This window comes from Schistocerca gregaria, chromosome 2, assembly GCF_023897955.1.
Source record: "Schistocerca gregaria isolate iqSchGreg1 chromosome 2, iqSchGreg1.2, whole genome shotgun sequence".
NCBI lineage: Eukaryota > Metazoa > Arthropoda > Insecta > Orthoptera > Acrididae > Schistocerca > Schistocerca gregaria.
The window spans coordinates 741,176,506-741,189,358 of NC_064921.1; the positions used below are offsets into that span (position 1 = coordinate 741,176,506).

The following is a 12,853-nucleotide window of genomic DNA, read 5'->3' on the forward strand; positions in this document are numbered from 1 at the left end:
TCTTTGGAACGAGTGAGAATTTCGACTTCTCTTCAGACCCCAGCTTCCATCATCACAATGTACTGAAGAAGAATGGGCTGGCATTCATCCACAGACATAACGGAGTGCCCTCAGCACACTTAAAAACCCATAGTAAAAGTGAAAGGTGGACAGAACCCATATTAATGCCCATAGTGTAGGTGTAGCGGACTATTTTTTTCCAGTGGATGTCAGTTGCACAAGACAAAATTGTTATTGCAAGTGTGGCGTTATTATTTTTTGTGGATAGTGCATATCATAGATTTTTCACTGATCCCCCACTGTGAGGATGTCCACCTGCTCCTCAAATTACTTCCCCAGGAATTTCACAGTCTGCTGTCTTAATATTGCCGCATAGAAGAAGGTGTAATTAGATGAATGACGAACACTAACTTCACTTAACGAAGGTTTATTCAGAACTTGCACATAACATTCCAGTACAATGATTCTTGACATTTGTGGACACTTCTAGAATCTACTCGAACTGAATATAGAATTAAAATTTTACAGTTCAGGTGAGTTTTGAATTCACGATCCTCCATGTGACAGTATAGTATCATAATCACTATACTACGGTGACTGTGCCACTCAGCTTCTTCTGCAACATTGCTCCCTCCTTGAGTGAACGGTGTCTCAGTGTTACATCCTCCTAGTCCAGGAACAAGTTATCAGTCTGTAAAGGAACTGAAAATATTGTGATTTAATCGCAGAGGTGCTGAAAAATTGTTCCAGTGACACACCAGAGAAATATCTGGTAAACTTTTTATCTTTGAGAGACATAGGAACAATTTCGCCCTTCGTTTTTTATTTCTTGTATGAACGATTACTTTTTGTTCTGATGGGCTGGTGGGATGTCGTACTGTCTAATTACTAGTGTGTGTGTGTGTGGTAAATGAATGAGTTAAAAGACGCAAGATGTGTTTTATATTATTTTCATCGCACAACAAGCCTTATTCCCATGCCTATGGAGTATTTATGTTAAGCAGAGAAGGCGAGTTTTAGATGGAACCGAAGATATTCAAAACGGCGCTGCTCAACAATAGAGGTACGTGATTGTGCTCTCTACTTTCCTTTCGTGGCCGCTAAAATTACTTCCGATTCGTTTTGCCGAGACATTCAGAACCTGCAATCTTCTTTTTCTTATAAAAATACTAGTCCGATGCAAAAGAAATACTCTTAGATTTAAATAATTGCCATTCTTTTACCCAGGCCACGGGGAATGATAGAACGTACGTGCCTATTCTCTGAATGTACGTTCGCAATCTCCGAGTGTGTTACGACGAAATTATTTCACAATGAAAATTTCTCATCAGACCGCAACCACTCGCACGCGAATGTACGTACCCTCTGAATGTATCTAGTCAGTCACGCGCGTTGTTCAAAAGCTTTACTTTTAATATTCAGTGGATTACATTTCCGAAATTAATTTTTGTTTATGCTGCAAATCGTACTTCACGCGAAGTATTTATTACGTAAGTTTCAGGCTCAATTTAATAAAAAAAAGATTCCGAATAATAGAAATAAAGAATAACAATCAAACAAATCAAACCTAAATAAACAGAAAGAGGGAACGTTACAAGTCCTAGTCAGACTCCCTCTGATTGATGTTTGCCCTGGCAGTGATCTTCTTAGAACTTCCTTTGCCGCTACGCTCTTCGTCACCTGTCTGCTTGTCGATGGAGCTTCGAATTTACCCTGGGTTGCAGGCTGCTTATAAGGCTTCATTGGAAGAACGTGGACAATATCTCTGATTTTTCGTCGTCTTGTGTCAGGGTCGAAATCTTTAACTTCATATGTAACATCAGACAACTGTTTTACAACCTTATAAGGTCCAAAGCAGCTTCTCAGAGAGACCAACCTTCTGAACAGGAGTGAAGTTGTACACGAGGTCACCAGGCTGGTAGACAAGAGGGCGGTGGCTCGCGTGATACCTTCGGCTACCGTTTACTTGAGTCTGCACCGTGCGGAGTCCAGCTAACTGCCGAGTTTCCTCAGCTCTGATTCACATCTGCTCGATGTAGTCGTCGTCCACGTCATCAGTATGTGACAGAAATACAGTGTCCATTGTCGTTCTCGCCTCACGCCCATGCACAGGAAAAATGGCGTAAATCCTGTGGTGTCTTGTTTGGTGGTAGTGTAGGCAAACGTCATGGAGGTAGCACCTCATCCCAGTTGCTCTGCTCAACATGGAGAAACATTGATAGCGTGTCAGCCAATGTCTTATTAATGCGTTCAATAAGCCCTTTAGTTTGCAGATGGTAGGCAGTTGTCATGTGATGAGTAATGTTACATCGATGGTTTATCTCTGTCACAAGATTTGATTGGATAACTTTCCCTAGATCCGTAATTAACGACCTTGGGGCACTGTGTTTTAATACAATATCTTCCACAATGAATTTGGTTACCTCTGATGCTTTGGCTGTTTTCACGGCTTTTGTAATGGCATAGCGTGTCAGAGAATCAGTGAAAACAATAATCCATCTATCGCCACTAGCAGACGTTGGAAATCGACCGAGGAGGTCAATCCCAACACGCTGGAAAGGCGTTTCGGTTGGTGGAATTGGTATAAGTCGGCCAGGTGGTTTCTGAGGAACTGCCTTTTTCCTCTGGCACTCTCGACAGTGCGACACCTAGTGACGAACACTGCTAAATAAACCTGGCCAGAAAAATCTCTTGTGGATCCTATCGTATGTCTCAGTATCCTAAATGTCCGGCCTCAAGTGTGTCATGGAATTTCTGTAGAACATCTAAGCGCATGTGTTTAGGAATCACTGGTAGCCATCTGTTTCCAAACGTCTCGTAGTTTTTCTTGCAAAGTAATCCATTAACTACCTTAAATTGTCCTTTCACATCCTCTGACCGATTTAAGGCAAGCGTAATTTGAGATATCTTGGCGTCCTCCTGCTCAGCAACGAGATCCTGGAGTGCAGTGAGACAGTCACTTTCTTCACCAAAGTCTTGATAGTCTTGCACAGGGTTTCTTGAGAGAGAGTCGGCATCAAAAATGGTTCAAATGGCTCTGAGCACTATGTGACTTAACATCCGAGGTCATCAGTCCCCTAGAACTTAAAACTACTTAAACCTAACTAACCTAAGGACATCACATACATCCATGCCCGAGGCAGGATTCGAACCTGCGTCCGTAGCGGTCGCGCGGTTCCAGACTGAAGCGCCTACAACCGCTCGGCCTCTAACTTTTCAATACAGTCTGTAGAGATACGAATCAGACATTACAACGATGTTATACGACAGGTTGAAATGAAAATGCAGTTCGATCTGCGCTCTTGCATTTGCCAGTGCTGAACAAACCTTCGTTAAGTGATGTTAGCGTTCGTCATTCACCTAATTACACCTCCCTCTACGTGACATTATCCTGGTGGAGGCACTGGGTATTGGAATTTGTGATAGCGCACATTATCGACGATACAATGGCTCACATAAGATATACGTGCAGTTACAGAACATTCCAGTACAATGATTCTTGTCATTTGTGGATACTTCTAGAATGTACTCGAACCGATTATATAATTTAAAATTCAACAGTTCAGATGAAGTTTGAACTCACAACCCTCCATGCAACAGTCTAGTATCAAAACCACTGCACCGCGGTGACTGTAATACTCAGCTTCTTCTGAGACAATATCTTGGTGTTTGTGTGTGGATTGAAAGTTGTCCAGTTTTGATAGTTTTGTTTAACATTGTAGGGCTCCTGGTTTTCTTTCAGGTGAAGACATACCCAATAAGCAAGTGAACAAAATCCAATGATGCAAATGAAGATTTCTGATGTCAAAATCACTCTGGGGCACAGCTCCACACCAGCCAGAGATAACAGTGAACATGGATTACTGGCCACCCTCTGCTCTTCCCCTTCTCCCAAATATCCCAATAGCTATTCCAGGAGCAGAACATGGTTAATTTAGACTAAGACATTTTATCTTAAGCATACAGTGTGTATGAAAAAGGATGGCATAAACTTACATGGCTGAAAGTACACGATAATAGTACCACAAATGTCCCGGTAAACACAGGTCTGCAAATGAGCAGCTTGCGAGATAATCATGACTGTATGGTTCCACGCCACCACTGATGGCATTATTTGTAACATTGTCTGGTTTCCTCCTTGTGCACTTGAGGCCGTACTATGTTCGCTGTTTACACAACAGTGGATATGCATTTCATGGACAGTAGGGCTTAAAGGCAATGCACACGAGGGGGCACGCTTGTACCAAGAAACATATTCTGATCAAAGACATCCTGAAAGTCGTACATTAACAAGGATCCATCAGCGCCTGAGAGCACATGGGGTTTTTGACATGGCAGAGCAGGAGGTAGGCCTGCTCGCATTGCACCTTAGGTTGAGGATATGGCGTTGGAAGCTCTCCTGGAGCTTCGACGAGAAGAATATAGAGAATTTTACGGTACCCTTACCACCTTCAATGTCTGAATGATGTGGACTTTGTTACTAGAGTGGTGTTTTGTCAGTGGCTGTAGCAGCGGGCTGTAGTCGACCCTCATTTTGCATGTAACATTTTATTTACAGACGAAGCAGGATTCACACACAATGGTGTGTTTAACTATCATAATACACATTTCTGGAGTGAAATAAACCCACATGCTGTTCATGAGTCACGACATCAGCAACATTTCTCACTAAGTGTGTAATTAGGGGTACTACGTGATCAGCTCACTGGGCCACACATTCTTCCATTACAACTTAAGGTACCTTAGCTTTCAGTGGCATCATCTTCCAGGATTGCTTGAGTATGTTCCCCTTCAGCAACATCAGAGTATGTGGTACATGGATGACGGATCTCCGGCACATTTTGCTGCTGGTGTGAGAAGGCATCTAATGTGCAGATAAGGCCAAAGATGGATAGGTCGAGGCAGGCTTGTACCTTGGCCTCCAAGATCACCTGATCTAAATCCTTTGAATTTTTGTGTCTGGGATCGTTCCAAAAGAAAAATGTACAGGACACCCGTTAACACAGTTGAAGAACTGGAACAGAGAGTTTTACATGCTCGTCAAGAATTCCAACATGATCCAAGGGTTTTCAAAAGGATGTGAAATTCATTGCGGAGACGAGCACAGTATTGAATCCAGATGCAAGGAAAACACTTTGAACACCACCTTTAACAGGTACCCCATATGTGAAATGTGAACTAATTGTGATGTACAACTCAATAGTAAAATCTAAATTACAAATTAATGTGCACTAACTTGGACGATGTTTACAATGATGTCAGTGGTGACTTGGAACCATACAGTCATGATTATCTCACAAGAGGCAACGAGACTCATTATTGAACCTTCTCATGCATTACTTCTTTTTTGCCTGCTTCACTTATTGTATTTTTATATTTCCTCTTTTCATCAGTTAAATTCGGTATCTCTTCTGTTACCGAAGGATTTCTATTAGCCCTCGTCTTTTTACCTACTTGATCCTCTGCTGTCTTCACTATTTAATCTCTCAAAGCCACCCATTCTTCTTCTACTGTATCTCTTTCCCTCATTCTTGTCAATCGTTCCCTAATGCTCTCTACAACCTCTGGTTTAGTCAGTTTATCCAGACCACATCTCCTTAAATTCCCACCCTTTTGCAGTTTCTTCAGTTTTAATCTACAGTTCATAACCAATAGATTGTGGTCAGAGTCCACATCTGCCCCTGAAAATGTTTTACAATTTAAAACCTGGTTCCTAAATCTCTGTCTTACCATTATATAATCTATCTGAAACCTGTCAGTATCTCCAGGCTTCTTTTATGTATACACTACTTTTATGATTCTTGGACCAAGTGTTAGGTATGATTAAGTTATGCTCTGTGCAAAATTCCACCAGGCAGCTTCCCCTTTCATTCCTTTTCTCCATTCCATATTTACCTACGATTCCGTCTCTGCCTTTTCCTACTATCGAATGCTAGTCACCCATGACTATTAAATTTTTGTCTCCCATCACTACCTGAATAATTTCTTTCATCTCGTCATACAATTCATCAATCTCTTCGTCATCTGCGGAGCGAGTTGGCATATAAACTTGCACCACCGTGGTAGGCGTGGGCTTCGTATCTATCTTGGCCACAATAATGCGTGCACTATGCTGTTTGTAGTAGCTTACCCGCATTCCTACTTTTTTTTATTCATTATTAAACCTTCTCCAGCATTACCCCTTTTTGATTTTGTATTAACATAAACAAATGCAGTGCCAGACGAGTGCAGCCAACCGGCTCACCTGATCGGCACCAAGGTTTGCTCTCTGTAGACCTGCCTTTGACACAAGTGTGGAACCTCCATCTCTTTGTTTGTCGCAAGTTACCTTTGCTGAGTACATAGAGTAAATATCTCTGGAATGAGCATTCACATGCGCAGAAAAGATTTTGTGTTGTCAACATACATTGCCGGCCTTGTAACGTGTTCTTGGGATGTCGTGTGTTTCTCCATGCAGCTCCCTGTATATTTAGAATATCACTACATCCCTAGTACAGACGGATTCTTTTCGTACGTGTCTTGGATTATTTATATATGTTGTACAGACATTTTAACAGTATCCATTTGATACCGGGAATAAACCAGCTACATAACTTTTAAGGGCAAGTGATATTGCATTCTGCTTCACAGTTCAGATGCACTCGATTTTTGATAGTTTTCGGTATGATATGGCACTTTATAGTATTACAGAGCCTGACGTACATATTTGCGGTGACAGTCTTGCAATACTACTTGACACTACGCTAGTACTTTTGTAAGTGTCCGAAAAACACCGAATTTGGCACAAGTTAGCGATTATATCCCTGCTAATTCCTTTTTTCTGCTATTTCTGCGTATTTATTTTATCGCTTTTGCGACCTAAATCACAATTTTTCTTACTGGTGACACTTTGAAGTAGTATTTATTCATTGCATTTTACGTACTTGCTCCCAGTTTATTAAATAAATATTTCTCAGTGAAAGAAAGTAGCGAATATGATAGCCACAAGTTATATATACGAACCTGACAAATTTCGTACAATTGGTTTTCATGAGGGTATTTTTGGTAGTAGGTGCTGTGGAAGATTAAAAATAGTTGGTATAGCATCTACCTTCAGCCACACACGTCCAAATTTTTCTCTGTCTAAACATTCCTCTTCAAAGTGTTTTGAACATACTTTGGAATATTTTGTGGGGACAAAATTACTCCTCCTTATTTTCTGGAGCCAGATCTTTACTTGTTGTTCATCCTTCGGGAAACTAAAATATAAATCACACATAATCATTCTCCATGTCCTAGAAACTCTTAACATGGTATAGGAAACAAAATGGTTTGGGCGCACATTTTATACGATGACAATTACAGACTCCCACTCTATTGAATTTATCTGTCTCCCGTCTTCCAAATCTATATACATTATCAACAAGTCACTGATAAATGCATGGAGGTTAGTATTTGCTGAAACAACTAACCATTCCCTTCCCGTTCCACTAGCAGATTTACGAGAGGAAGCGATTGTTTGTAAGCTTTTGTACAAGCCGTAATATCTACTATATAGTCATAAAATCATAGAAACATAGGTCTGGAAATTTTTAAACATATACAGTGTCCCTTACTAATATGATAACTATAATTAGAGCTACATGGTATGTACCCATGAAAAGTTACTATCCCTACTATCACATATTTTCTTTCCATCCATAGCAACAACAGTAATTCACCACCGCTATTACACTATCAACAAACGGTGAAAACACAACAAAAACTCTTGAGATTATTAACTTCAATCTCTGCATAAGCACACACGCACAGCGAAGTCCCGAAAACAAGTGACAATCCGGGTTTAATGTTGACAACATGCGCAGAACACAATGCTTACTCTAGAGAAATTTACTCTATGGCTGAGTAGTGAGATGTTGCCATTATAATGTCTAGGGAAGCCTGAAATAAATTCTCGAAAGATTTATTTTTGACTCTAGCGACCACAATGGGGATTTATGGCTTTTAAGTAATGATACATTCATTTCAAATTAAAGTTCGTCAATTTCGCGAAATGAGTGTATTGGCAGCACTTAATCCCACCAAAGACGTATCTATTTTTCTTTTGCACGATATTTGAACTGGTTTTTCAGTTAGAACGTCGTTTGTTGTGTTGTGTTGTTAAACATGAGTGACAGTGGCATAGATTGTGTCGAAGGTAAATGTTTATTGTCGTTTATGTTAGTTTCGCAATTTATTTTATAAATGAGTTTTGTTGGTAGAGTCGATGAGAGAGTGCAAGTTTCAGTTGTAAGATTGTTGCTGTGCATTATGCTTTCTGTGAAATGCTAGAAATTCATTTACAATTCCAATTTCTCAAAATAGGCAAAAATTCAGTTAAGGTGCTCAATCTCAAGTTTGGATTTTAGCGCGTATTACTAACGAATATTTTTCGTCTAAATGTTTTCACGTTGAAACTAGATTAAGGCTAATGTAACTTGAAGTAAAAGCACCAACATGCTGCAATCCGTAGCCTGTGTCAGATGTAATGGTCGTGAAAGTTTAATTTCTGATAAATTTTGGTTTTTATTGACTACAGGCTGTAGGAAAGTCACTATCAAAGTATGGACTGCTCGATAATCAGTCTAGGTTCTTTAATGTGATATGTGAAATACGCAAATGCATAATTTCAATATTATTTCAGGTGAAAGAGTGCACTTAGGCAACTTCAGTTCACCTAAGGTGCTCTGTGATGAGCTGAGCTCCATTGCCATTGATGGACAGTTACCTGACGGGTAAGGCCATGCTGCCATAGGCTAAGTGTAATGTAATAGATTTAGAATTTCAAAAATCCAGAAAAGATACTGTGTCAGTTGAGGTTGGCATGTTGTTTCGAGTAGATCATAACTCCCTTCTGGAAAAAAATTGCGCGTCAGAGAAGAGGACAGGTAGCCCAGAAACAGGTAACCTAAGCTTAGTATGTGATGAGAAATCTTAGAATGCACTCCATATATTATTTGTTTAAATTTTGTTTTCTCTACTGCACATGTGACTTAACAACTAAAGAAAACAATGATGCCGTTATTAAGAAACTAGCCTAGACCTGTTACCAATAGGATGCAGATTGCTGTGTGCAGTACTGTAAGTTACCTCTGTTCATAGAAAACAGTTGTTGCATGATGTGCCTTGTCTTCGCAGATATGTTGTAAAATTGAAAAATAGGCATTCTATTTATGTTCAAAGAACAAAATGTCACACACTGTTTGAAAGAAGTGAACATCTGATACTTGTAAGTGGGTTGTGCTGTGTCAGTTCAACCGGGGCTCCAGCTGATAGTCAAAAATTTGGATGAAATTTAGCACGCCAATACTACCACATGTGGAATGCTCATGTAGAAAGTATAAGTCTCCCCTGACAATTAGTTCCAGTATTATAGCATACGACATGGAAAATGCAATATGCGTTTGGCAGTCAGTCTTCAGAGTCTACTTCAGGGCTCAATAACTTAGGAAATACTCCTCACAATGCAGTGATATTTTTATGACCTAGTAACATCCACGAACACAAGCACTACATCAAAACAGTAATAACATATTTCTGAGGGAAAATAACCAATGCCCACCATGCTAAATATAATTAAGTCAAGGAGAGGCTGATATTTTTTGTAGTAAGCCTGATGTGGGCCAAACACACATACATGTTCACATATTGAGTTACATGCTCAGGAAAATACAAAAAATTGACAAATCATCCGAAGAACGTGGATTTTTGAAGTCAAATGATGACAAAGTCAAATTTCTTGTGCTGCATAAGTTGGCCTAGCTCTTAATGTAATGGTCTCAAAATTTCAATTTGTTGTTGCAAGACATTTGTGCACTGTGAAAATTGGCAGAGATGTATTTCTTGATGTGATCATTGTTGCAGAACACAGTTTTGGAAAAAAATCTTAAACTCTTCTATCTGTTCTTATTCCTCCCCCCCCCCCCCCTCCCTCCCCGTTGTTTAATCACTAAGCAGCAACATATTGGGATATAACACAACCTACCATTCATGTTTGATTCATCTTGAGTGCCAAAAACCAGATGCTAGTGCTTATAGCAAAAGCATTTTCATGCTGTAGCTACTGTACTCGGTATATCGAGTGGCAAATTGTACTGACACAGTTGCAGGAACTATAACATGTTATGATTATCTTCAATAGGACTCCAACAAATGTCTACCAAACATGGCCAGTGAAATGATGTTGCAGGTCCTTTTGGTGCCATGAAATTCAGTAATGCATTACCTTCTGTTTCGTAGCATTCTGCGACACATATTAAGTGCCTTTTGTCAGCATAAATAGCAACAACATAGCAACCTAATTGTAACTGAACAACAAAACTATTTTTACAGATGTCCATCACGAATAACTAAATTTTAACAAAGGGGAATACACTTTTTATCTGGAATCATCAAAACTCATCTGATTTTTGATGTTGTCCTCCACGAAGACCTGGCACATCATATTTGCGTTTTGTTGCCTGGCATAACACTGTGTCTCTAAATTTAGACAACACCAGGCTTTCAATTGCTTTTGTAAAGTTTGTTACATTTGGCACATAACATTGTGAAGTTAAACACACAGAAGAAAATAAGTAACATTGAAGAAGTTTAACCGAATTATGATGTGTGTATATATAACAACAGACGGACTGACTACTCCTACTGGTAGATGCTGCCACCATCTATCCTTTCCGATACCAGTAGTACCAGTTTTATATTCACAACATTTTAAATTTTATTAATGGTTTTTTTGCACTGAGTAACGCTGGGGGCAGTATGATCCTAATCTAAATTTCTATTTCTTTTGTGTGGTATCTATGAAAATAATATGAGTGTTACAGTACAAAAACTGTAATATATGTGTTTTTATTAGTTCACTCTCATATTGTGAATATGTTGTTGTTGTTGTGGTCTTCAGTCCTGAGACTGTTTGATGCGGCTCTCCATGCTACTCCATCCTGTGCAAGCTTCTACATCTCCCAGTACCTACTGCAGCCTACATCCTTTTGAATCTGCTTAGTGTAGTCATCTCTTAGTCTCCCTCTACGATTTTTACCCTCCACACTGCCCTCCAATACTATATTGGTGATCCCTCGATGTCTCAGAACATGTCCTACCAGCCGATCCCTTCTTCTAGTCAAGTTTTGCCACAAGCTTCTCTTCTCCCCAATTCTATTTGATACCTCCTCATTAGTTATGTGATCTACCCATCTAAATTTCAGCATTCTTCTGTAGCACCACATTTTGAAAACTTCTATTCTCTTCTTGTCTAAACTATTAATCGTTCGTGTTTCACTTCCATACATGTCTACACTCCATACAAATACTTTCAGAAAAGACTTCCTGACACTTAAATCTATACTCGATGTTAACAAATTTCTCTTCTTCAGAAACTCTTTCCTTGCCATTGCCAGTCTACATTTTATATCCTCTCTACTTCGACCATCATCAGTTATTTTGCTCCCCGAATAGCAAAACTCCTTTACTACTTTAAGTGTCTCATTTCCTAATCTAATTCCCTCAGCATCACCCTACTTAATTTGACTACATTCCATTATCCGCGTTTTGCTTTTGTTGATATTCATCTTATACCCTCCTTTCAAGACACTGGCCATTCCGTTCAGCTGCTCTTCCAAGTCCTTTGCTGTCTCTGACAGAATTACAATGTCATCGGTGAACCTCAAAGTTTTTATTTCTTCTCCATGGATTTTAATACCTACTCCGAACTATTCTTTTGTTTCCTTTATTGCTGCTCAATATACAGATTGAATAACATCGGGGAGAGGCTACAACCCTTTCTCACTCCTTTCCCAACCACTACTTCCCTTTCATGCCCCTCGACTCTTATTAACTGCCATCTGCTTTCTGTACAAATTGTAAATAGCCTTTCGCTCCCTGTGTTTTACCCCTGCCACCTTCAGAATTTAAAAGAGAGTATTCCAGTCAACATTGTCAAAAGCTTTCTCTAAGTCTACAAATGCTAGAAACGTAGGTTTGCCTTTCCTTAATCTTCCTTCTAAGATAATTCGTAAGGTCAGTATTGCCTCACGTGTTCCAACATTTCTACGGAATCCAAACTGATCTTCCCCGAGGTCGGCTTCTACCAGTTTTTCCATTTGTCTGTAAAGAATTAACGTTAGTATTTTGCAGCCTTGACTTATTAAACTGATTGTTCGGTAATTTTCACATCTTTCAACACCTGCTTTCTTTGGGATTGGAATTGTTATATTCTTCTTGAAGTCTGAGGGTATTTCGCCTGAGTCATACATCTTGCTCGCCAGATGGTAGAGTTTTGTCAGGACTGGCAATCCCGAGGCGGTCAGTAGTGCTGATGGAATGTTGTCTACTCCCGGGGCCTTGTTTCGACTTAGGTCTTACAGTGCTCTATCAAACTCTTCACGCAGTATCATATCTCCCATTTCATCTTCACCCTCTTCCATTTGCATAATATTGTCCTGAAGAACATCGCCCTTGTATAGACCCTCTATATACTTCCACCTTCCTGCTTTCTCTTCTTTGCTTAGAACTGGGTTTCCATCAAAGCTCTCGATATTCATACAAGTGGTTCTCTTATCTCCAAAGGTCTGTTTAATTTACCTGTAAGCAGTATCTATCTTACCCCTAGTGAGATAAGCCTCTACATCCTTACATTTGTCCTCTAGCCATCCCTGCTTAGCCGTTTTGCACTTCCTGTCAATCCCATTTTTGAGACTTTTGTATTCCTTTTTGCCTGCTTCATTTAGTGCATTTTTATATTTTCTCCTTTTATCAATTAAATTCAATATTTCTTCTGTTACCCAAGGATTTCTACTATCCCTCGTCTTTGTTCCTATTTGATCCTCTGCTGCCTTCG

General features: G+C 39.7%; 1 protein-coding gene across 2 annotated transcripts in view; it reads left to right on the forward strand.

Annotated features, from left to right (window-relative positions):
• Positions 1-6,379: 6,379 nt before the first annotated feature.
• The window catches only part of LOC126334917 (targeting protein for Xklp2 homolog), a 126,011-nt gene continuing 119,537 nt past the window's right edge, over positions 6,380-12,853 (forward strand). The window contains exons 1-2 of one of the 2 annotated variants that reach the window (XM_049997634.1): positions 6,380-8,176; positions 8,663-8,753. In XM_049997634.1, coding sequence (XP_049853591.1) covers positions 8,146-8,176; positions 8,663-8,753 — 122 coding nt within the window. In that variant the 5' untranslated portion in view covers positions 6,380-8,145. The remainder of the gene's footprint in view (positions 8,177-8,662; positions 8,754-12,853) is intronic. The other variant, XM_049997635.1, reaches the window with a different exon arrangement.